At 43.0% G+C, this 23,565-nt stretch overlaps 1 protein-coding gene across 1 annotated transcript in view; it reads right to left on the bottom strand.

The window, feature by feature from the left end:
- itpr1b (inositol 1,4,5-trisphosphate receptor, type 1b) overlaps window positions 1-23,565 on the bottom strand; it is a 521,126-nt gene that overhangs the window by 351,186 nt on the left and 146,375 nt on the right. The window contains exons 5-11 of the mRNA XM_078209411.1: window positions 17,899-17,985; window positions 15,115-15,273; window positions 10,184-10,282; window positions 8,712-8,795; window positions 6,148-6,294; window positions 4,601-4,705; window positions 4,464-4,508 (exon numbers count right to left, since the gene is read on the bottom strand). Coding sequence (XP_078065537.1) covers window positions 4,464-4,508; window positions 4,601-4,705; window positions 6,148-6,294; window positions 8,712-8,795; window positions 10,184-10,282; window positions 15,115-15,273; window positions 17,899-17,985 — 726 coding nt within the window. The remainder of the gene's footprint in view (window positions 1-4,463; window positions 4,509-4,600; window positions 4,706-6,147; window positions 6,295-8,711; window positions 8,796-10,183; window positions 10,283-15,114; window positions 15,274-17,898; window positions 17,986-23,565) is intronic.

Consider the following 23,565-nt stretch of genomic DNA (forward strand, 5'->3'; position numbering starts at 1 on the left):
TTACTACTAACTTATTTACATGCTGGTAGCAACTTTCTGGGTTCTTTTCTGTTGATCGTCATTCTATTCTCATAGTCTCTCTTTAAGTAGTCTTACTTTCCTCTTCACCTTCCCCCCCTCAACCTATTGTAATTGACCTGATTTTCATTTAAAGAACTTACCTGACATGCATCATCAACTTGGTGCATAAAAAAAAATTCTCATCACAACTCTGGTCGCCTTCTTCAACTGGAAAGAGTTTTAGAATCGCCGAGAGCTCACGGCACAAGAAAGAGGCCACTTGGCCCATCGTGACTGCACTAATCAAAAAAATGAGTCACCTAGCCTTTTCCCTGATTTTATTAAAGCCTTCATGATTTTGAACAACTCTACCAAAGCTCCCCAGTTGTAAGGAGAACGACTCCAATTGTTCAGAACCCAGCTCCTCCACACTCTCCTCACCCTGATTCTATTCCAGTAAAATTCAGCATCTTCTCATGATAGCGTTCCTGAAGTGTGGTGCTCAGAATTGGACATAATACAAAGGAAAAGAACAATGAGCAGGAGTAGGTCATTCAGCCCCTCGAGCCTAATGGCAAACTCCACCCGTACTTCTCTCTAACCAAGGGTGCACTGCAGCTGGAATGTGCGCTGCCTCCAGCACTGCAAACCCATCATATTTCTTTATCTGCTTTTATCACAAACATTTTCTCTACCATCGCAAACTTCACTGTGACATCAGCAGCATGCTCTTCTTGAATAAAGACAGGGGCAAAAGGGTCATTTAGAACCATGGCCATGCCTTCTCACTTCTAATTTTCTTTCAGGTCTCCAATCAGTTCTGCTCTTCTACTCTTCATATATTGAGCGAAGCAGTTAGAGTTCCCTTTTATATTACCCACTAAACAATTGTCATACATTCCTTTTGCCCCCTTGTTTTTCCACGTCTCTCTATTTTCGGTATTTAACTCGGTTCTCTATTACAATGGACCTGACATGTAGCCACAATCTTCCTTTCACTGTTTCACCTTCATTTCTATATTTTTGGTCAACCTTGTCACTATAGCTATGAATGCTCTTCCTTTTCCTCTTTCCATGCTCCACCTACGAAATTTAAATTTCCTCGGTGTCTTGGGCCATGTGCTCTTCTTCCCCTCACCTATTGCATGTCATCATTCAGTCACCTCCTCTCTGATGCCTTGCTCATGTTAAATTGATCCCAAGCCAGATAGTGAAGTGTGATACTAGATGCAAATCCTTTCCTTGACAGTCAGTTTGTTACAGAATGCAGCATTACACATTCAGTCAGATTTCCTTCCAGCAGAAATAATACAGAAGTTAAAGGGCACAGCAATGTGCTAAAATAATGCAATAATCCAACTTGCATGGTTGATCTGACTGTCTACCCAGGCTAGAAAATGAAGGTTGAATCATTTGTGGGCATTACCAGTAAGTTGTGTGTCTATCAGAGGAGACTTTCATTTCATGCAAGCTGTATAAGACCCTCGTCAGACCCCACTTGGAGTACTGTGCTCAGTTCTGGTATGGAGGGTCTTAGTCTGGTATGGAGGGTCTTAGCTATGAGGAGAGATTGGGTAAACTGGGGTTGTTCTCCCTGGAAAGACGGAGAATGAGGGGAGATCTAAAAGAGGTGTACAAGATTATGAAGGGGATAGATAGGGTGAACGGTGGGAAGCTTTTTCCCAGATCAGAAGTGACGTTCACGAGGGGTCACGGGCTCAAGGTGAGAGGGGCGAAGTATAACTCAGATATTAGAGGGATGTTTTTTAACATGGAGGTTGGTGGGGGCCTGGAATGCGCTGCCAAGTAGGGTGGTGGAGGCAGGCATGCTGACATCGTTTAAGACTTGCCTGGATAGTCACATGAGGGATACAAACGATTGGTCTAGTTGGACCAAGGAGCGGCACAGGCTTGGAGGGCCGAAGGGCCTGTTTCCTGTGCTGTACTGTTCTTTGTTCTTTGTTTTGTTTTGTTTGTTTTGGTCGCCTCATTACAGGAAGGATGTGGAAAACATTGAAAGGGTGCAGAGGAGATTTACAAGGATGTTGCCTGGATTGAGTGGCATACCTTATGAGGATAGGCTGAGGGAGTTCAGTCTTTTCTCCTTGGAGAGACGTAGGATGAGAGGAGACCTAATAGAGGTATATAAGATGTTGAGAGGCATAGATCGGGTGGACTCTCAGAAGCTTTTTCCCAGGGTGGAAATGTCTGCTACAAGAGGACACAGGTTTAAGGTGCTGGGGAGTAGGTACAGGGGAAATGCTGGGGGGAAGTTTTTCACACAGAGGGTGGTGGGTGAGTGGAATCGGCTGCCGTCAATGGTGGTGGAGGTAAGCTCAACAGGGTCTTTTAAGAGACTCCTGGATGAGTTCATGGGACTTAATAGGATGGAGGGTTATAGGTAGGCCTAAAAAGGTAGGGATATGTTCGGCACAACTTGTGGGGCCGAAGGGCCTGTTTTGTGCTGTAGTTTTTCTATGTTTCTATGACTCTTGGCAGTATGGAAGATCAGAAGGATCTTGGGGTCCGAGTTCATAGGACGCTCAAAGCAGCTGTGCAGGTTGAGGCTGTGGTTAAGAAGGCGTATGGTGTACTGGCCTTCATTAATCGAGGAATTGAGTTTAGGAGTCGTGAGATAATGTTGCAGCTATATAGGACCCTGGTCAGACCCCACTTGGGAGTACTGTGCTCAGTTCTGGTCGCCTCATTACAGGAAGGATGTGGAAGCCATAGAAAGGGTGCAGAGGAGATTTACAAGGATGTTGCCTGGGTTGGGGAGCATGCCTTATGAGGGTAGATTGAGTGAGCTCGGCCTTTTCTCCTTGGAGAGACGAATGATGAGGGGTGACCTGATAGAGGTGTATAAGATGTTGAGAGGTATTGATCGAGTGGACAGTCAGAGGCTTTTTCCGAGGGCTGAAATGGTTGCCACAAGAGGACACAGGTTTAAGGTGTTGGGTAGTAGGTACAGAGGAGATGTCAGGGGTAAGTTTTTCACTCAGAGGATGGTGTTTGCTTGGAATGGGCTGCCAGCAACGGTGGAGGAGGCGGATTCGATAGGGTCTTTTAAGAGACTTTTAGGTAAGTACATGGAACTTAGTAAGATGGAGGGTTATAGGTAAGCCTAGTAATCGCTAAGGTAGGTACATGTTCGGCACAACTTTGTGGGCTGAAGGGCCTGTATTGTGCTGTAGTTTTTCTATGTTCTATGATAAAATCTTTTATAGTTAGCATTTAACAAATACAACATGCCCTGCATTATTGTATATAGAATTCGTCACTGAAGCCATGCTCACACTGTCTGCAGCTATAAGTACAAGTACATGCCGACAAATAGCAATCACCATTCATCCATCATACTGTTTACATTTTACTCTTCATTCAGAATTACAACAGTGACTTCACTTAAAGAGTACTTCCTTGGCTGAGGATGCACTTTGAGATTGTGAAAGTTGCTTTGGAAATGTAGTTTCTTTCAATTTCCCAAAGCATTATCAAGTTTTTTAAGACAACATCCAAAGTAGCTGATTTCCAAACAAAGGCTTTTTTCCCCTATTAACAGCTGTTCATGGCCTTCCACTTCTGAAACTATATTTCTTTTAGGAAACAACATTTTGGGATTATAGCACACGTGTATTTTAAAACATGACATGCCAAGTGTCATGGTGACTTTAGATTAATGGTTCCTAACGTTCCACCTCAGTGATTGTGGAAAGGGGAGTGGGTTGGATTCCTCGTGTGGGTCTATTGCGGACTAATTAATGGATATTAATGGCTATGTTTAGTTAGTGGCTCCATCATTGCATCAGGCGACTACCAGGATGGGACCTTAATCTTTCGAGTCCAGCAATTCCGATGCTTTTATTTTGAATTTGATTGAGGAAAGCCAGGTTCTGTTCCAATGCAGCCTACACTTTTTGAGAGAAAACAGGAAATAAATTGAGAATTTTGTAATTCTGAGCCACAATGATCACAGTTTGATATGTTTCGGTTGTTTGTGATGATCACTGTGGTTATCACTACTGCCTCACAGCGCCAGGTACCCAGGTTCAATTCCAGCCTTGGGTCACTTTTTGTGTGGAGTTTGCACGTTCTCCCTGTGTCTGTATGGGTTTCCTCCGGTTTCCTCCCAGAGTCCAAAGATGTGTCAGTCACTTAAATGGGCCATGCTAAATTATCCCTTTGTGTCCCAAGAGGTGGTTAGGTTAGGTGGATTAGCCATGATGACAGGAATAAGGCACTCAGACTTGGCACAGACTCAATGGCCAAATGGCCTCCTACTGTACTGTAGAGATTCGATGATAAAAATTCTTTGAAAACTTTATCAACTCAAAAACTAATACCTCTTTTGACCACATGAACAATTCAATTGTTAATTTTAGACACCTCCAGACACACCACTCAAAGACTGCAGCACTAGAAAGCCCCAAACTCTTGCCACCAGTATTGTGAACATCACCTACCGATGATCGGGATTCTTGACAATCATCTTGGTAATCTGGAATGGCCTGGAAAACACACGATGTAGCATCAGGTACTGTAGAAAGGTACAAGGTAGAAAGAAAACAGCAAAATAAAAACAAATTAAAAAAACACTCACTTCGCCGACTTCCGCAGCCAAGTAGTTTCCGGTGGCCAAGTGCTTGAACCGGAAGAGACTATTCCAGTGTCCTGCTCCCCCACGACATGGGTCATGTTGAACCACCTGCAAGGAAATGAAGACATATAGGAATTGATTTTTGTCCACCATCCTTTTTGTATTCCTTCACTTATGCCCTTACAGAGCAAACACAAACAGATAAGATCATGTTTGCAGTTTCATGAGGTTGCAATTGGCCTTGCATTCTTGAAAGTGCTTCCTTGGCAGTCAAGCACTTTGGAATGACCCGAGGTTATGGAAGACGCTATACAAATGCAAATTCTCAGGTATTTTATTATTTTACTAAAATTTTGACCTGGTGTACCTCTTTGACCTGGTGTAAACAGAAGGATTTACAGATTGATTTCATTTGGAGCGAGAGGGGCTCGCTTTTCCTTTGCATTATTTTCAATAACATACATTTATGTCCATTAACCGAGCTATTTTAAACAGTCAAATGGCACTTCACAACTCGTTTGAGCTTTAAATGTGTTGAAAATTCACAAGATGAGATTTGTCAGACTATCACAGCAGTTGCTTTATCCGAGCCTGCAATAGCATTCAACTATGTGTTAATGGGATCCAAGTAAGTTGGTGAAAGCAAAACCAAGATACAAAGCTTTTCTTTATTTAGAGAGTTGATTGACTTGTTCAGTGTCACAGCTCACCTCTCACTCAAACCAGTGTCCCAGCTATCCCTATTTCAATGAACAAAAATTGAACTAACGAGGGGAGTCACAGTCTGTGTTGGGGGCAATGTAACTAAAACAAAATGCCAAAGGAAATCCCCTATTTACATGTGCTCAAAGACAATTAATACCCATCACCTGCTTCTCTTAACCAGGACAATATAAATCGATAAGACATTGACACCATGTCGTCATAACTGGACCCCATCCTAATGGTTGTAAACCCAAAATGTGATACTTCTTGAAGTAAATCCAACTGAACTAAACACTGGATGACAGGCAGTTCTAAAAACAGCGGCTATTCCTGCATACATGTGAATGAAACTTCCAAACTGATGTTTGACAGGATGTTTAGTACATTTATTTTAAGCAGCAGCCCTGGAAACAATGTTATGGGGAAGCCCTGTCCAGCTGCAACAATGTACAACAAGCCAAAACACTACATATCTCTACATTACAACACTTCAAATACAAGCCACTGGCTGTGAAACACTTTAGGACAGCAAGAATGAGATTCATGCTATATAAATGACAGTTCTTGTATTTTTTTTGTTGGATTGACATTTTCTACACTGGTGTTCCGCTCAAATCATAGAGGCCAGGAATTGTGAACCATAAAATCTGGATATTTCAGCTATTCGAGCTCTTTTTGCTGGGATACGGGAGTTGGATTTTGTAAACACCGATTCAGCCAAATCCAAATGAAACAAGTACCAGCACAAGACCAACAGTACACTTTTCAATCCCATGAGGACATTTTCTAACCCAAACACTATCTTTCTAAAACTATAGGTCTGGTTCTAGTGTAACAGGGCATACCTCAACCTCCCACAAAGCTTTGGAGCTGGTGGCGGATGTAGCAGACTGCCGGCCAGTGGTTCGGAGAAATACATACTGCTTTTTCCGATATTCATCACAGGTCAGAAACTTCTCCTGTTCTGCATGAAACAGTCTCACCACATCACCCTGCAAGAGACAGAAAAAAGTATTGCCATTAGTATCTTGCCATGTCATTCCCTCGGTTGCTGCACAAAAGATTGGGATGAGATATTCCTCACCAGAGGTTGTATCTTATAGGAGTCGCATCACAAAGCAAAGCATGTAAATACACTCACCGCCATGATACTGAGTCATAAAGATTTGAGATATCTATATTAGGGATTCAGCTCTGGCTCCATGAGTAGCACTCTGAATTAGAGACGATTTCAAATCCCTTTCGAGAAACTTGAGCATAAAACCTAGCCAGACATTTCGGTGAAGTATTAAGAGAATGCTGCATGGTGCAAAGTTCCACCTCATGGAATGAGATATTAAACTAAGTCCTGCCTGCACTCCCAGGTAGACATAAAGACCCCATGGCAAAAGGAAAAAAAACAGGGACATCCCCTTATTGACCCTCAATAACGTCACTAATAAAAATCGCATTGATGATTTGATTTATTATTGTCACATGTATTGGTATACAGTGAAAAGTATTGTTTCTTGCACGCTATATAGACAAAGCATACCATTCATAGGGAAGGAAAGAAGAGAGTGCAGAATGTAGTATTACAGACATAGCTGGGGTGTTGAGAAAGGACAATTAATGGGAGGTCGGTCCATTCAAAAGTCTGATGGCAACAGGGAAGAAGCTGTTCTTGAATCAGTTGGTACATGACCTCAGACTTTTGTATCTTTTTCCTGATGGAACAAGATGGAAGAGAGTATGTTCAGGGAGCGTGGGGTCCTTGATTATGCTGGCTGCTTTTCCGAGGCAGCAGGAAGTGTAGACAGTGTCAATAGATGGGAGACTGGTTTGACTGATGGACTGGGCTTCATTCATGACCCTTTGTCGTTTATTGCGGTCTTGGACAGAGCAGGAGCCATACCAAGCTGTGATATAACCAGAAAGAATGCTTTCTATGGTGTATCTGTAAAAATTGGTGGGAGTTGTAGCGGACATGCCAAATTTCCTTAGTCTCCTGAGAAAGTAGAGGCATTGGTGGGCTTTCTTAACTATAGCATCCGAATGGAGGGATCAGGACAGGTTGTTGGTGGTCTGGACACCTAAAACCCTGAAGCTACTTCATCCCCATTGATGTAGACAGGAGCATGTCCTCCACTGTCCTTCCCCTTCCTGAAGTCGATGACTATTTTCCTTGTTTTGTTGACATTGACGGAGAGATTATTGTCGTCACACCAGTTTCTCTATCTCTTTCCTGTACTCTGTCTCATCATTGTTTGAGATCCGACCCACTACGGTGGTGTCATCAGCAAACTTGAAAACCAAGTTGGAGGGGAATTTGGCCACACAGTCATAGGTGTATAAGGAGTATAGTAATGGGTTGAGGAGACACAGTCTTGAGGTACCAGTGTTGAGGATGATCATGGAGGTGGTGTTGTGGCCTATCCTTATCTGATTGTGGTCTGTGGGTTAGGAAGTCTAGGATCCAGTTGCAGAGGGAGGAGCTGAGCCCCAGGCCATGGACTTTGGAGATGAGTTCGTAGGAATAATGGTGTTGAAGGCTGAGCTGTAGTCAATAAATAGGAATCTGACATAGGTGCCTTTAATATCTAGGGTTGAGTGTAGGGTCAGGGAGATGATGTCTGCTGTGGACCTGTTGCGGTCATAGGTGAACTGTAGCAGATCCAGGCAATTTGGGAGGCCAGAATTGATTCGTGGCATGACTAACCTTTCAAAGCACTTCATAATGATGGATGCCAGAGCACCGGGTGATAGTCATTAAGGCATGCAGCTTGGCTTTTCTTTGCTGCCCATTGCTGGATGCAAATTGGCTACTGTGTTCTTACATTACAACAGTGATTACACTTCAAAAGTATTTGCATGTGACTTGGGAGCAGTCGGCCATTAGCCCCTTGAGCCCCCTCCACCATTCAATTAGATCATGGCTGATCTGAATGTGGCCTCAACTCCATTTTCTGTTTATCTGCAATAAATTCTGACTCCACTGTTAGTCAAGAGTTTATCTATCTCTGTTAAAAATATTGAATGATCCTGCCACTACCGTTCTTTGGGGAAGAGAGTTCCAATAGGCATTATAATCAACATAAGTGTCCAACTTCAAGACATTCCAGCTCACCCATTTGGAAACTACGAATGGAATGAGAGCCCGAATGGTTGGGAGGGTCAGACCTGGCTGCAATACCACTATGCCAAAGTACCTTTGTCAGATTGCACTGTTGGGGCAACATAAAATATGGCTGCTTGAACAACATTCTAAACAGCACCTAGTGCCCGAGGAACTAACCAGCATGACAAGCCTGCCTTCCGGCAAGAAGGGAAAGAATTAATCCAGGGCAATCTGCAAACTTTTTCAAAATGTACAACATTAATGCTTTTGATCAATTCCAAACACATTGCACGTACTGAGAAATCAACTCACCCCTTTCAAAATATCTTCTTTATTATCGCTCCATTTCATAAAAAGAACTATTTTCCAACTAGTGTTGCAATTCACAGAGTTGACCTGGAACAAAGAGCATATAAAAAAATTTGGAGTAAAGAATCAGATTGAAATGTATGTTGTGTGATAACACTAATAAAGTGGAGTGTATTTAATGGGTATACCTGCAAAATAGCATTTTCAAATACCATAGAAAACTCATTACTGGCCAACATACACATCTTTGCCAGTGGAAAACGTGATTTTGGCCAAGCATTGGGAACTCTCGGGGTTTTGGAAATTTTAAACATTGTTTAATAAGAATCACAGGAAGATATGGCACATCATTATTTCTTCCAATAACCCTGAGGGATGGCCTTTTAAATTTCTGTCAGGTTATTTGGCAATGATGGCAAACTCATATTTCACAGTAAGTAATGTAGGCTGTCAAAAAATAAATAAAAGCAATTTTTGTGGTGTTCTCCTGAACCCCTGTCATAACCATTGAAAATCACCAAAAAAAAGGCACAAATGTGTTGTTGACAATCAGGAGAACTTCCTTGAAGATTACTGGTGACAATCTATTTCTCGTAGAGTTGGTGAAAAGTCAGCATCAGCTTTATTAAGACTAAAGCACATTTCTGAAATTAGAATGCTTCAGTGTCTTAAAATTGCCTTCACTAAGAACTTATGTTTGCCACTTAATAACAACGGAAGGAGGGAACAACAGCAGACATGATTGGCTACTGCATGGCCATCCATGTGCTTTCATTCAATAATGGAAGGCAAGTTCCCAAATGGCACATGAATGGCTTCCAATGTGAACTGCAGTTTGGTTACATGGTATCAATTGGAGAAGCTCAAGACAAAAATGTAAATATGTTAAAACTGTAGGAAGTGCAGATCATGGCATCAACCTCCATTAACCGTTCACCTCAATTAATTTTACTGCACCCAAACCATCCACATGCAGTGATTGGAAATATGGAGATACACTTCCTGGACATGGACGGACATCATAGATCAGCTCATGGTCGATGACAGAATTTGCTGTCAGCAACACATCTAATGCAAAAACATCCCAAACTGCACGAGTAATGCCTGCTGGCTCAATTAGTAGTCCTCTTAATGCTGGAATCAGAAGGTCGGAGGTTCAAGTCCCATTCCAGGGCTTGAGCGGACCATTCCAGTGCAGTACTGACGGGTGTGGTACATCAGAGTTGCCTTTCTTTGAGTCATTCTCTCGTTCTGGTGATGAGTGCAGACTTATCATAGCAGTCCAGAACATCCAGGAATAAATTCCTCCCTCAACCTGCACCATTAAAAATATGGACTGCTCATTGACCTCCTGATTATTTGGTGCATCCTTATAGGCACAAGATACTCCCACATTTGCATACGTAACAGCATTGAAAAGCCATGCATTCTGTCACGTGATAAGCCACTACCTAAAAAGAAAGTTATTTTCTGACCTCTTTACATCCAGGATTGTCGACCAATTCACAGTTGCTGGCATGAAGCGGCTGTCCAGCATTGACTGGGTTCAACACCACCTTGTCTCCGATCACAACCTGAAGAATAAAAGACCATTTAAGGGATTGAAGACACATTTATCGCATTGCGCCAGAGAACTTAGATTATTAAGTAACAGAAAGCTTAAATCAGGCACTTCAGACACACAACTGGGTCACCATATCAAAAGAGATAACTGATTTACATGTTGCTGCTGAATCCCAAGTCTGGTTTATAGTTCAGTTTGCCAATTTTCTTCACTCCTCCCCAGTAGACGGTAAAAATACACAGTTTGAATGCCATTCTCAAAGAGTTTGCTGCCCTCTGTCGCTCTAACCAAGTGGTCAATATTCGTGCTGAGGCTTTAGTGCATTGACAGGTGACTGGGACTCTGGGAACCTGACAACTAAGCATGACCCTCTTCTCCCCGAAGGGCACATACTCTTCCAACAAGGGCTGCTGACATCAATCAGGAGTCAGAACACTTTTTCTAAAAAGCATTAAGGTTAAGTGTGGCAGACTACATTTATCACCATAGTGCCCAGAGAGCCATTAGTAACTTCATCCGAGTTGGGAGTGATAAGCAAGATCTCACGATTCATAGGTTCCACATAAACTGCAGCATAAGAGGTGGCTATTTGTTATGATTTTCGGCTGACTCTTTAAAAGACACCCATGCATTTTGTGCATGACCCTGAACATTCCTCATCTTCAGCTCCAACTCCTTCTAAATTCTACTAACAACTTCCAGCATGCTTTCAAATATAACTCAGTGGAAAAGAAAACTCAGTAAAGTGTGGTGCCCAGAATTGTTCACAATATTCCAGCTGAGGCCAAACCGGTGATTTATAAAGTTTCAGAACAACCTCTTTGCTTTTATATTCTATTCCTCTATTTGTAAACCCAAGCACCTCTGGTGATTTTTTTTTAAAAAACGACCTTGTCAACTTGCCTTGCCACCTTTAAAGGATATGTGTCCTTGGACACCAAGGTTTCTCTGCTCATCTACACTTTCATAAATGTACCATTTGTAGTGAACCGTCTTCCCATGAGGCTTCCTAAAGTTCTTTCCTTCACATTTTTCCATACATGGAACTCCATCTGCCTTGCCTCTTCCCATTTCATCATTTTGGCTAAAGTCATCCTGAAGCTGATGACATTCCTCATTACAATTCAATACTTTTCGAAGCTTTGTGTCAGCTGCAAACTTTGTAATGCTGTTCTCCACATACAAGTCTAAGTACTTCATCAAAACTGCAAAGGGTAATGGATACAAAAATGACTCTTGGGGAACTCCACAATAAACCACCTCCTGGTCTGAAAAATGTCCATCGACCACCAGCCTTTGCATCCATAACACCATCAGCTTCTAAACCTCCTGTGTGGCACTTTATCAAATGACTGCTGAAAGTCGGCTCAATCAACTTAGTCAAACATGATTTGCCCTTATCCATGCTGGCTCTCCTTCATTAACACATGCCCTTTCAAATGAGCTTTCATCAGCATTCCATCTGGACCAAGTGATGTAAAAACTTTCACGAACACTAACCTTTTTATTACATTTTCTGTATCAATTACTATGTTGGCCACAATTCCCATCTTGTCTTTTAGTGTAACCTTCACATCTCCTGCTTCAGATGCAGAACATGGATTCAATACTCTCACCATGTCCTCGGCCTCAACATTAAGATTTCCCTTCAGGCGCTTTATAAACTTTTTCCCTTTTACTTTATTTTTTTTTAAAACACAGGTTTTAGAATTCAACTTATGTTGCCACAAATCTTTTCTCCTAACTGCTCCTTGAATCCTATAATAACTTTTCCAATTCTCTCCTGTATTTTCCATAATTTTCCATGTTCTCAACTGAATCACGCTCTTAATGTTTGTAATAAGTTTCATTTTCCGATTGTATGTTAACTTCTATTTCCATTATTATCTTAGACTTAATAGCTTTGGCTCTTTTACATTTAAGAAATTTGTTTGCTCTAAATGTTCTCTATTGTTTGATCTGAATATCCCATTACTCTGCAATTCCTTTCCTAACCTGCCTGTACCATGACCTCTGATATCATTGAAATTCACTCTTCCCAAGTGGAACATTTTTATCTTCTATATTTTCCTGATCTCTTTCCATCATTACTCTAAAGTGAATGAATGTTGTAGTCATTTTTAACTAGACCATCACCCACTGTAGCACGCTCCACTTTCACTACTTAATTTCCCAGAACTGGATCCAACATGCTTTTCTTTCATGTTGGCCTAGAGACACATTGAACAAATAAGTTTCCCAGTATGCACATCAGAAATTGTTCCTCTTCTTCTCTACCGCTAGCACAATGTTGTTTCCCCAGTCTGTATTAGGATAATGAAAGTCTCTTAATAGAACTCTATTTTTGTTTCCACACCTTTGAAAGTTGCTGACAAATGTGCTCATGTATCTCCTTCCCACTGTTCAGAGCTCTCAAAAAAAAGTTCTCAGCAACGTAACAGCTTCCTCCTCTATTTTCCAAATCAAGTCTAAGATTAGACTTCAGTCCCTAAAACACTGAACTCTAACATCATCTTTAATTAATACAGCCAAGATCCTTCGTGTTTTTCCTTCTCTCTCATTCCTGAATGCTTGGAAACTTGGAGTATTAATAATCCATTCCTCGTCTTCTTTGACCATGTGACACATTTTATTTCTCGAATGGCACGTGGGCATCTCTGACCAATCAACATGTTACCCACCCTTGATTTGCCATTGAAAGCACATTGCTGTTGGTCTGGAGTCACATGTAGGCCACGCCAGGTAAGGATGGCAGATTTCTTCCTTTGAAAGGCATTAGTGAACTTCAATTGATGATAGTTTTATGGTCATCATTAGTTAGGCTAGCTTTCAACTCCAGACATTTATTAATTGAATTTAAATTCCACCATTGGGAGGGATTTGAACCTGTAACTTCAGAGCATTAGCCTGGGCCTCTGGATTACTAGTCCAGTGACATTACCACTACATCCTCATCTCCCCACAATTTAACGTAGCAGTGCCATGATCCCGTGCGAAATTTGCACCTGCAACTCACCATCCTCATTAATGCACTGATGTACATACTCCTTCATCACTTTTATTGTTTTCCTCAGTTTGGCACATGCCATTTTTGGAATACTGTTTTTTTACTGCTGCTTATCCCTCTCCGTCCTCCGATCTAATTTCTGCTCCTCTGCTATTTTCTGTTTCCCCTCTCTGTCCAATTAGTTCTAACTCTAATACTAGTTAATCTCTCAATGAGCGCACTGGTACAAGCCCAGTGCAATCTGTGCAGTTTGGACAGCTGCCTTTTCCCCCCAGAATCAGTTGCAGTTCAAGAATATGAAACCCTCCCCCCGATCCACTTCGCTAGCCATACATTTACTTGCACTGTCTTACTGTTTCTATACTCAGATTACACTGGGGGTTGTCCTCAGATTAAGTGTTTTCAGGTCGGTTTTTATTTTAAAAAATTCTCCTAGCTCCTGTCGCTAGCTATTGAATTCCCTATAATTGCAGCTTAACTCTTTCGCGTATGTGCAGTCACATCTCTAGTGGTGCAAGTTTACTACTGCATTCCTCATTGGAGTCATCACACTCCTTATATACCAAGCTGAAAACTGGTCATCAAGTGTCACTGGCATGGGGATTCCTGCATTACCTATGTCCTCCTCCTACCCTGTCTGGGGATACCCATCTCATCCCTCACACCTTCTGTAGCTGTAAGTGACCGCCTTCTTGAACGGACATTCAAAGAAACTCTCAGACTCCATGCAGTGACTCCAGACACTCCTCTGGCTCTGAAACCAGAAGCTGGAGTTTGAACAACTGGCAGCAGTTGCTGCTGCACACATGAGAAGTGCCCCTGGATTTCCCACATGGAACAGGATGTGCATGCAGTGGGACCCTGCTGCGGCAATCAATCCACTGACCTGTAAATCTTTGAAACCCTGAATATTAAATACTTGGCACTGATTTTTTTTTTTAAAAATCAAAGAAACTGATACCTAAAACACTGATGTTTATCTCCAAGAAACTGACCTTTGAAAGACCGAAACTAAAACTGCAAACGGTTAACAAAAGGCATTGGAAATTTAACCTGTCTAAAACCTTTGAACTGCTTTCTCAGTGTTTGGTTTCAGCAGGAGTCTCTGATCTTACTCTGAATGAGGACTAGTGTCTAATCATTCACCAGAACTTTCTCATGGACAACTACAGGTGGACAATAAATACTGGCCTTTCTGATGACACCCACACCCTGAGAATGTATTAAAAACTGTATCCATGTCATGAGTGGACAGTAGAACATTCCTTCCTATTTCTCATCTATATGCTGCTCAGTCAGACCTCACCGCCACCTCTCCTAACTCTTCCACTGATGCTAAATCAGACTGATCTAGTATCCAGCACTGCTTGTGCAAACGCTTCATCCAATAAAAGATTGGGAAGACCAATATCACTGTTCTCAGCCCATTCCAAACTCTATTCCCGAGCGACCATCTCCGTCCCTCTCTGAGGAGACAGAGATAAATCCAATCTGTTCACAGCCTTGGTGCCAGAGTTGATCACTAAGATCACCTATTTCCACCTTTATCACCCAGCTTACAGAAACTGGTCATTCATGCCTTCATTACCTCTAGATTCAACTATTCGAACACATTGCTCCTGACACCTCTCACCCTCTCTACCTTCCCTTCCCCATTGAAGAGACTCCTTAAAACCTACTCCCTTGACCAAACTTTTAGTCTTCTGACCTAATATCTCCCAAGGTCACTACATAAAATATAAGCTGTTTTTGTTGAAAGCAACTTATCCCTTAACAGTTTAACTCAGGGCCATGCTTCATTCCACCCCAAGTAACCCAAATCTTACTTCACTTACACTGTCACCAATGGACCTTAGCTTGTAGAATGGTTGGATGTAAAACCAGGAGCCTTCATTGCCAGCAGCATCCAGCGTAACCCTCATGGCATTTTTCTCCAACAGGGCTGGTAGTCTCTTGTTTACAGTCAGGTACTTGTTGCTTTTCAGGTGCAACAACTGCAGAGTCATGAGATGATGTTAGTGCACACAGGGGTAATATTTGCATGCATACATCTATACACGTGTGCACACGCACACACACACACACATATATATATATATACAGACACAAATATAAACATATTAATGTAGAATGCAGCTTCAAATCAACATGCACTTTGGAAAGGAAGAGGAAGTCTGGCTTCTCCAATTGCACATTTTTTAAACCAATTGCACATGGCAATGGCTCCACTGTCACAGTGCTGACAACTGCAGCACTGAGATGAGCTTCAGAAGCAGCACAAGCCTTTGATGTATTAGAATTCCAGCTCAAGGTGCCACAGGAAGCAAACTCAAATGAGTGCGCACAGTCGCGATTTTCTTTGCATAGACTGGAGACTGGTCAGCACCCCTGGAGGCCAGCTACCTGGGATTCAGCATTAGGCGGAGCTTGGAGCTTTCAATACTCAGATGGACAGATTTTTATTAGAAAAGGATATCAAAGCAACATCAATCAACAAAGTGGGTGAATGGATCAGAGATACAAATCACCCATGATCTGATCAAAGGAGCTAAATAGCCTCTTCTTGCTCTTGTGCTGATGAGAGATGGTTCAGGAGCAAAGAGAAAATCGCAACATCTGCACTTGACACAAGACCACTTTACCTTCCTCCTTTCAAGTGTGCAACCCACCAAAATAAAAAAAGACTACAGAACCACTTCTTTCTGAAATAGATCTGAACAATACAAGAGCAGACTAACCACAATGGCAGAGCTAAAGGTGGAAAGAATTGGCTTTTTTTCAAGCGGTCAGCTTGCTCAGGGCTCTTGCTAATTATCACACCCACACAGGGCGACTGGTGCTGACAAACCAAGTGTCATATACTGCAACTAATTAAAAGCCAAACGTGGAGCTATTTTAAGATAGGTGCCATAATGCTACACATTTTAAAGATTTCATGTCATATTTTTCTACTTAAAACATTTAATTACAAGGGAATGCTTTTGGATTGCCACCTACCATATCTCAGCTACTTCTGAAACACTCGCTCCGGGTTTAAGTACTTGGAATTTTAATAGCATACCTTTAACTTAAATTTATTTTCTACTTATAATGCAAGACATGTTCCACATCCCTCTCTCCATTGTCAAGGCCAGATCCAAACACATTCTCATCAGTCTGCTGTATCAGTCCATTGTATGACCATATGAAAATGTCATAAAGGAGAAGATCAATGGGCCATCCATTCTGTCTTCAAAATCACAAAACTTCATGCATCCACTATGGACTTCATCACACATATCCAGAGACAGACTGGAAGAGAAGAGAGAGAGATCAAGAGAGAGAGAGAGAGAACAAGAGAGAGAGAGGAAAAAAAGAGAGAGAGAGAGAATGAACAAGAGAGAGAGAACAAGAACAAGAGAGAGAGAGAGAGAACGAGAGAGAAAACAAGGGAGAAAGAGAATAAGAGAGAGAGCGGCACGGTAGCATAGTGGTTAGCACTGCTGCTTCACAGCTCCAGGGACCTGGGTTCAATTCCCGACTCAGGTCACTGTCTGTGCGGAGTTTGCACGTTCTCCCAGTGTCTGCATGGGCTTCCTCCGGGTGCTCCGGTTTCCTCCCACAGTCCAAAGATGTGCAGGTTAGATTGATTGGCCATGCTAAATTGCCCCTTAGTGTCCCGGGATGCGTAGGTTAGAGGGATTCGCGGGTAAAATATGTAGGGATATGGGGATAGGGCCTGGGTGGGATTATTGTCGGTGCAGACTCGATGGGCCGAATGGCCTCTTTCTGCACTGTATGGTTTCTAAGAAGAGAGAGAGAGGGAGAAAGAGAAAGAGAAAGAAAGAGAGAACAAGAGAGAGAAAGAAAGAGAGAGAGAGAACAAGAGAGAGAGACTGGGAAAGAGGGAGTGAGAGAGAAAGAGAAAAGAAAAAGAGAGAAAGAAAGAGAGAGGGAAAGAAAGAAAAGAAAGAGGGATAAGGAGAGAGAGGGAGAAAGAGGGAGAGAGGGGGGGAGCGCTAGAGCAAGAGAAATGAGAAAGATCCCGCTCAAGTGTACATAAATGACTGATTGGTAGATGACAGAAAAATAGTAGCTACTGACTAGAAGATGACAGAAAGATAGTCACCAAGAATAGTTTCTTTCCCCTACCTAGACTCATACATGGACGTTCACGACACTGAGTCAAGCATTTGCATTCATCTCAGGGAACTCTAAATAAGGGGGCGTCTGGACACAGACAGACTCACAGACATTTACACAAGTATTGATGCAAAATGAAATTATGTCCTTCCATCACTATAGCTGGCGTGTAAACACAGACCTCATTCTGATCAAACATACATTTCAGTCACCAGCTAAGCTTCACCAATTCCCACCTGATACTTCAGATTCTTATGAAAGGGTTAACATTTCAGATGCAGTCTATCTTTCCCCCTTTGAAATACTGAGTGGCCTTCTATGCATTTCTGTTCTTTTGTTTCTGATCCCCAAAATGTTGCTCATTTTAATCTATGACTTCAATGGAGCAGTAACATCCAAAACAAGTTGGACAATGACTTAAATTTTAAAAGCATCACCCACAAAACAGTGCAACCATACCAGACATTAGGAGTGACATTGTTTTGTAGCACACTTGCCTGAATAACATTGCCGTATTGGATAATCGTTCCGAGTAGCTTCCGGTTTTCAGATTCATTCTGCTTCTTCTCCAGGTCTGAGGCGTGCTGTGGAGACAGTTTGGAAACATCATTCACCACTTCAGACCTTCAATTCAGCACAAAAGACCACTTCACTTCTACATACTGGATAATGATCGGCCCATTACAATAACCCACTGCATCGCAACAGTTTCAGGCAGAAGTGTCTTGGGCTCATCTAGCCCGAACCACAGGACCGTCTCTCCTCTGACCTGGGCCAATATTTATTCTTCATCCATCATTTCCAGAGCAGGTTATCATCATTCTGGTGTCTGGGGGGAGCTTGCGGCTCCATTTCCCACATTACAGCAGCAATTACACTTCAAAAGCACTTCATTGGCTGTAAAGCACTGTGCGATCTCCAGCGGTCACAAAAGGCTCAATACAAATGGGAGCTCATCTCTTATTTCCCTGTTTCTTTTGAAACACAATTATAGTGCACTGCATTTCCTCCGGGTGATCAAAACCAGATTTAGGCAAGCAAATATGAAATCTTAGTTTCAGTGTGAAGCAATCAATTATTCACTTTGGGAAATAGAAGAGTTCAAACCCAGTGTTCAACATTCACGGGGATAAGATACCCCAAAATTAATCTCCAGCAGCCATTTCCCACACTACAAATAAAAACTACAAGCAGAATTTTCCGCCCTCCTGTGGTATATTTTCCGTCAGCACAGACGGCCCACCATCTTCCAGTCCAGATGTCTACAGGGTTTTGCATGGCCTGCCGGGGGTGGGGGGGGGGGGGGGGGGGGTGATTTGCATGGCCTGCACCCTCCGCCAGGGGTGGGGGGGGGTGGGGGGGGGGGGTTCGCCACTGGGCAATGGGAGAAAATTTCAGCCAATGTCATATCTAGAGAGTAACTCAGTCAACAGGACAACAAGTTGAACATAAACAAGCCACCGATGACACATTGGAGGCTCTTAACCTCCCAAAATAAAAAGGATTGCCTTTATATAGCACCTATTACAACTAGCAGGTGTCAGAAAGCACTTTGCAGCCAATGATGTACTTTCAATCATCATTGGTTGCTGAGTTTCCTAAATTACAATAACATGCACACAGCAAGCTCAATGACAGCCATGTAATAATGACCAGATGTTTTTGTGATGTTGACTGAGTGATAAATACTGGTCAGGACACCAGGATAACTTCGCTGCTCTTCAAAATAGTGTCATAGTTTGTTTTAAACATCGAACCCGAGGGGGAAGACAGGGCCCTGTTTTAATGTCTCAGCTGAAGGACGGCAACCCCCGCCAGTGCAGCTCCACCTCAGGGCGGCCAGCCCCGCCAGTGCAGCCACCCCCGACAGTGCAGCCCCACCTCAGGGTGGCCACCCCCGACAGTGCAGCCCCACCTCAGGGTGGCCATCCCCGACAGTGCAGCCCCACCCCAGGGTGGCCACCCCCGACAGTGCAGCCCCACCTCAGGGGCCAAAAGAGCAAAGAGCTGACGCTTCGAGTCCAGATGACCCTTTGTCAAAGCTTTTATACAACTTCAGCTTTGTGTAATGCGTGCCAACATGATTAAAATTTGAAAAAAGTCAGAACTATTGGTTTCATTTCCAGATTTCTGTGCATAAATTTTTTTAACCTCTGTACATTCAGTTTTATTTCCTTTTCAAACTGACTGGTTCTGAGAAACATTGACGCAATTTGAAGTTTGCTCTCCAGGGATTCAACACATCTCAGTTAAGAATCAGCAGTTGGGTGACCTGGTAGCTTCCAGTGTCTGAACTGATTCACCAAGGAGGAGAGAAAGAAAAGCTTGGCATTTCTATGGAGCCTTTCATTTCTCAGGACACCTGAAGCAAGTTACATTCAATCAAGCACATGTACCAGGTAGTCACCAGTGCATTTTTGGGAACAGCCAATTTGCAGACAGCATGGTGCAAACAGCAATGAGATAATGACCAGATAATCGTGGTTTTAGTGATGTTGGTTGACGAGTAAATATTGGCCAAGACACCAGCAGAACTTGTCTTACATGGTGGCACAGTGGTTAGGACTGCTGCCTCACGGTGCCAGGGATCCGGGTTCGATTCCTGCTTAGGCCACTGTCTGTGTGGAGTTTGCACGTTTTCTCCGTGTCTGCGTGCTCCAGGTTCCTCCCACAGTCCAAAGATGTGTGGGTTAGGTGCATTGGCCACGCTGAATTGCTCTTTAGTGTCAAGGGGACTAGCTCGGGTAAATGCATGTGGTTATGAGGTGGGATTGTGGTCGGTGCAGACTCGATGGGCCGAATGTCCTCCTTCTGCATTGTAGGATTCTTTGATTCTTCCAATAGTGACATGCAAACTTTCAAATCCACACAAGGCTACAGGAGGGGCTTGTTAATCAAAGTTGCCTCGTCCGAAAGACGGCACCTCAGTGCCTAATATTGCACTGAAATGTCAATCTGAACCAAGTCTCAGGATCGGAACTTGAACAATCTTTGGATTCAGAAATGCGAGAGCTACCACAAGTCTTGTTCATTGGCGTTCTTCCCATGGGGTCTGTCATTACAGCCATAATTCACACTTATCAGCTGCGGAGGTTGGCTCAGCATCGAGTAGCAGTGGAAAGCAATGGTAGGAACCATGTTGTAGTCTAAAATCCCTTCACATTTATTCCTGTTCTAACCGCCAACATGGAGCTGACAGTGTTCTCTTTCTGTAGCCACTTCAATGCTATTTATGATAAACTTGAAAACTGCCATCAAGCTTCACCTCACTAAAAGCACAAATGCAGCGTAAAGCTGCACCAGATGTAGCAGAAATCTAGGCCAACACAGTTGGCAGCAAATGCAGAACAGGATGCCACACAGCATCTATTAATATATTCAAAAGTTTGCATGTTGCACACACTTCCTGTAAATATAATTTATTGTGTCCTCTGGCTCATGATGAGCAATGCCACAGGGGATTCCCATTGCACGTTTTATATTCTTGCACAGAACGTGGGCATTGTTAGCTAGGCCAGCATTTATTGTCCATTGCCAACTGCCCTCAAGAAGCCATGCTGAGTCACCTTTCTGAACTGATGCAGTGCATGTGGTGCAGGTACACCCACAGTGCTGTTAGGAAGAGTGTTCAGGATTTTGACCCAGTGACAGTTAAAGAACTGTAATACAGTTGCAAGTCAGGATGGTGTGTGGCATGGAGGAAAGCTTGCAGAATTCCCAGCCTCTGACCCGGTCTTGTAGCCACAGTGTTTATATGGTTGATCCAGTTCAGTTTCTGGTCAGTGATAATCCCCAGGATATAGATGATGGAGGATAAAACAATGGTCATACCACTGAATGTCAAGACCAGATGCTGGATTCTCTCTTGTTGGAGATGGTCATTGCCTGGCACATGCGTGACATGAATGTAACTTGCCATTTATCAACCCAAGTCTGTATGTTGCCTCGGTCTTGCTATATATGGAAGTCACAAATGGTGCAGAACATTGTGCATCAGCAAGCATCCTTTTTCTGACCTTCTGATGGAGGAAAGTTCTTTGATGAAGCAACTGAAGATGGTTGGGCCTAGGACACTACCCCTAGGGACTCCTGCAGTGATGTCCTGGGACTGAGGTGACTGACCTCCGAAAACAACAACCATCTTCTGTTATGCCCAATATGATTTCAACCAGTGCAGAGTTTGATCCTGATCCCTATTGACCCCAGTTTAGATAGGGGTCCTTGATGCCACTCTTGGTCAAGTCCTGCCTTGATGTCAAAAGCAGTCACTCATCTCCCTGAAATTTCAACTCCTTTGTCGACATTTGTACCAAAGCTGTAATGAGGTCAGGAGTCAAGTTGCCTTGGTGAAACCAGAACTGACCATCGGTGAGCAGGTTACTGCTAATTAAGTGCCGCCTGATAACACTGTCGATGAAATATTCCATCAATTTCCACATTACAGGTAGATGCCAGTTTTGTAGCTGTACTGGAACAGCTTGGTTAGGGGCATGGCTAGTTTTGGGATAAGCCTTCGTACAAGTGTACAATGTTGTCAGGGTCCACAGCCGTTGCAGTATCTAGTACCTCAAGTCATTTCTTGATATCACATGGAGTGAAACAAATTGGCTGAAGGCTGGCAGCTTTAACGCTGGGAACAGGAGGACAACGACATTGGATAATCCATTTGGCACTTCTGGCTGAAGGTGACTGCAAATGCTTTGGCCTCATCTTTGCACTGATGTGCAGGGCTCCCCGTCATTAAGGATGGGGATATTTGTGGAGCCTTCTCCAGTTAGTTGTACAAAAGTCTTAACATGATCTACTTGAACCTTCAATGCAGTTTAATTTAATAGCTTTTACACAAATCCATTCAAGGGATGTGGACATTGCTGCCCTTTATAATAGGCTTTCCAGCAAAATTGAAGTCCATGGAATATAAAAGAGAGTGGTAGCATGGATACACATTTAGTTGAATGACCGGAAACAGAGTAATAGTGAAAGGTTATGTTTGGACCAAAAGAAAAGTATCTAGGAGGATTCTCCAGGGGTCAGCACTAGGACCACCGTTTTTCTTCATGTATATTACGGATCTAGAATTGGATTAGTAGGGCACAAGTTCAAAATTTACAGATGTCACAAGTTTTGGAAGTATTGTGACCCACGAGGAAGAGAGTGATCGGCAGGCTGGTGGAATGGGCAGTCATATGGCAGATGAAATTTAATGCAGAGAAACGGATTACAGTGCATTTTGGTGAGAAGAATGAGATATAATTTAAGGGAAAAACAATCTAAAGACACCTGGGATCATATGTGTACCAGTGGTTGAAGCTGACAGGTCAAGTGAGAAAGTGGTTAAAAAGGCACGAGAGATCCTGGGCTTTATAAATGGAAGCACAGAGTACACAAGCAGGGAACTTATGGTGAACCGCTATAAAGCACTGGTTTGGCCTCAACCCAACGACTGCATCCAACTCTGGGCACCACACATCAGGAAGGCTTTAAAGAAATAGGTGGAAGGATGAGGGATAGCAGTTATGTGGCTAGATTAGCGAAGCTGGGCCTACTCAATTTAAAAAGGTACAGAGGACATTTATTAGAGGTGTTCAAAATCACGAGGAGTCCAGACAGAAAAGGGAGAGAGAAATCGTTCCCATTGGAGGAAGAGTCAAGGACTAAAGCATCCCAGCTTAAGGTGGCTGACTGGCAAAAGAACCAACTGCAACATGAGGAAAACTGTTGTCCAGCGGGGAGTTGCAATCTGGAAAGAACTGCCCAAGTAGGGGGTAGAGGCAAATTCAACCCTGGCTTTCCAAAAGAAAATCGAATAAGCACCTGAAGAGAACTTTTGGCCAGACTCCAGAGAAAGGGTCTGGTGCTGGGAATAGCTGAACTGCTCAAGCAGAGAACCAGCTACTATATTCAATAGCCTCCTTCCATGTAGCGTATTGAAAATTACACTGTGCAGTTTGTCCACTTAAGACTTACCGTACACTTCTATCAGCTGAGGGAGTTGAGAAGGAGAATGAACGAATCCATGTTTTAACAGCAAGTGCTGTTCTGATTCTGAATGCTTCTTACTGAACCTTACCATTTCTTCCCAGAACTTCATATGTGCAATAACCATTTTATACTTATTCAACATCCCCAGTTTTGAGAAGGTGGCAGTGGGTGACCTCCTGTCC

The sequence above is a fragment of the Mustelus asterias genome, chromosome 3, assembly GCF_964213995.1.
Source record: "Mustelus asterias chromosome 3, sMusAst1.hap1.1, whole genome shotgun sequence".
Lineage (NCBI taxonomy): Eukaryota > Metazoa > Chordata > Chondrichthyes > Carcharhiniformes > Triakidae > Mustelus > Mustelus asterias.